Genomic DNA, 2,244 nt, shown 5'->3' on the forward strand with positions numbered 1-2,244 from the left:
CGGAAGTCCATCCCCCCTACAGTTAGAATCACTCCCTAGGACACACTTAACCCCTTGATTGCCCCCTACTGTATAACCCCTTCCTTGCCAGCGTCATTTACACAGTAATCAGTGCATCAGCTGCCATTACTAATAAAAAAAATAATAATAATAAATATTCCATAAAACTATCCCCTATTTTGTAGACGCTATAACTTTTGCACAAACCAATCAATATAAGCTTATTGCAATTTTTTTTACTAAAAATATGTAGAAGAATACATATTGGCCTAAACCGAGGAAAAAAAATGTTTTTTTTTATATATATTGGGGGATATTTATTATAGCAAAAAGTAAAAAAAAATTACCTTTTTTTCAAAATTGTTGCTATTTTTTTGTTAATAGTGCAAAAAATAACAACTGCAGAGGTGATCAAATACCACCAAAAGAAAGCTCTATTGGTGGGGAATAAAAAGTATGTACATTTTATTTGGGTGCAGCATCGCACGACCACGCAATTGTCAGTTAAAATGACGCAGTGCCGAATCGCAAAAAGTGCTCTGGTCAGGAAGAGGATAAAATCTTCCGGGGCTGAAGCGGTTAATATCCATTTCTTTACAGTGATCTAAAGTAAATTAATAATGGTTACTAATGTTATTCTCACATGTTATGTACACAAGTTAAAACAAAAACAAATTAGACAGCTCAAACAAAAATGCATTCTAAAAGAAAAAAAAAAAAAAACACCTTTCCTGGTTTGTTGCCTCTGGGTTAAACTCACAGCCTTATTGGCTGGGGACTGTGCAAAGTGCAAGGGAATGTATGAAACAAGCAAGCAGCCAATGGTAACCTCTGCAGCACTGGGACGCCTCTCTGCATATCCACATTCAGGAAGAGCTTTAGCAACTGAAAAGGGGAGTGGAGGTTAATACGTTAAAGACTGCCTACTTGCGGCTTGTGAGCAGGTTCTGCATTCTTCAGCAATTCAGCAGCACTACTGTGAAACAAAGAGTATCATTTCGAGACATGAAAGTAGCACATATTCTAGAGCAAGGCAGCTCTTTCTGGCATGTGGCAGGAGGTTTTACACTGTGTTTGGTGACTGTGAGCCTAGGTATGTTGGATACTGTCACAACAGAACTAGGATTTAGTCATTATGCTGAGAAGCCAAGTTCTGCACTTCCTGTTTTTCTATCAATGCCTTTCAACTCCCTCGTCAATCTCGGATACATATTTTTGGGCATATACTGGCTTGTTCAAGATGAGAAAGCTACTGGAGTTAAAGACCGGACTGGTAGTTATCTGAAGAATGTCTTTTCCTGGATGGCACTGGCCTATGGTCCAGTCCAGTGGGCGCGGATATCTACTCAGACACACAAGTCTGCAGTTCTCGATCAGTGGTTTACCTTACCAATTTTCGCATGGGCAATCATTTGGTGCAACTCCATACTGAGACACTGGAACAGGTGGCAGTTCTTACTAATAGAGGTCCTGTCATTGGGCAGTTATTTTTTCAGTATATTTCACCCACAAGGATTTGAATTTGCCCTGGCTGTGCATATCCTATGGGCAGTGGTTTCCGGCATCAAATTACAGAACAGGCATGGAGACTCTTCTTCAAAGAAGTACTTGATCTTTGCTCTAATCTCTTGCCTTGGTTTTGTTGGATTAAAGCTTCTTGACCATTGGTTAGCCCAATATTTCCTGTTTCAGAGACTAACTGGTCATTTCTGGTCCAAAGTTTGTGACATTCTACAGTTCCATTATTCCTTCTGCTTTTTACTTCATCTAGACCGTCATCGATTCTCCAAGATCAAAGGATAGAAAAATCGAAGAAAGTTTTAAGGGATTGTAACCACTGGATGTTCTTCTCAAGCCTGCAAATGGCAACTCTGACTTAAAGTGTCGTTGAATGGCATGCTGTCTTTGATGCTTATCTTCACAACTCAATTATAATACAGATCTGGATCCGAATAGTGAGCCATAAAGAGTTTCATTTTTTTAATCTAATGTTAAAAAAAGAGGCACTTAAGAGATTTGTCCCATTGAGAAAAAGGTCCCTGCACTTACATGATAGCCATTGATTGTAAAGTTCTACAAAAGGGGGGAAATTGCCTCCCAGACAGTTGTCTTTGGAACAGTTGTCCCCATTAGAAGCCTCTTCTGGTGACATCTCATACGTTAGGATTTTCCCTCACTTTCAGTCCCCAGTGACAGTGAGCCCCGGTAGGGAGAGAATCTCCCTAATTGGGACACAGACAGCAT

General features: G+C 39.8%; 1 protein-coding gene across 1 annotated transcript; it reads left to right on the forward strand.

Moving 5' to 3' along the window:
- The first annotated feature begins 382 nt into the window (after positions 1 to 382).
- On the forward strand, positions 383 to 1,953 carry TMEM187 (transmembrane protein 187). The gene has a single exon (XM_077479070.1). It carries the CDS (start codon positions 1,006 to 1,008, stop codon positions 1,801 to 1,803), a length of 798 nt encoding a protein of 265 aa, XP_077335196.1. The 5' UTR covers positions 383 to 1,005; the 3' UTR covers positions 1,804 to 1,953.
- Positions 1,954 to 2,244: the final 291 nt, after the last annotated feature.

Source organism: Lithobates pipiens, unplaced genomic scaffold (assembly GCF_037356315.1).
Source record: "Lithobates pipiens isolate NorthernLeopardFrog02 unplaced genomic scaffold, aLitPip1_a1.2 Scaffold_1, whole genome shotgun sequence".
NCBI classification, from domain to species: domain Eukaryota; kingdom Metazoa; phylum Chordata; class Amphibia; order Anura; family Ranidae; genus Lithobates; species Lithobates pipiens.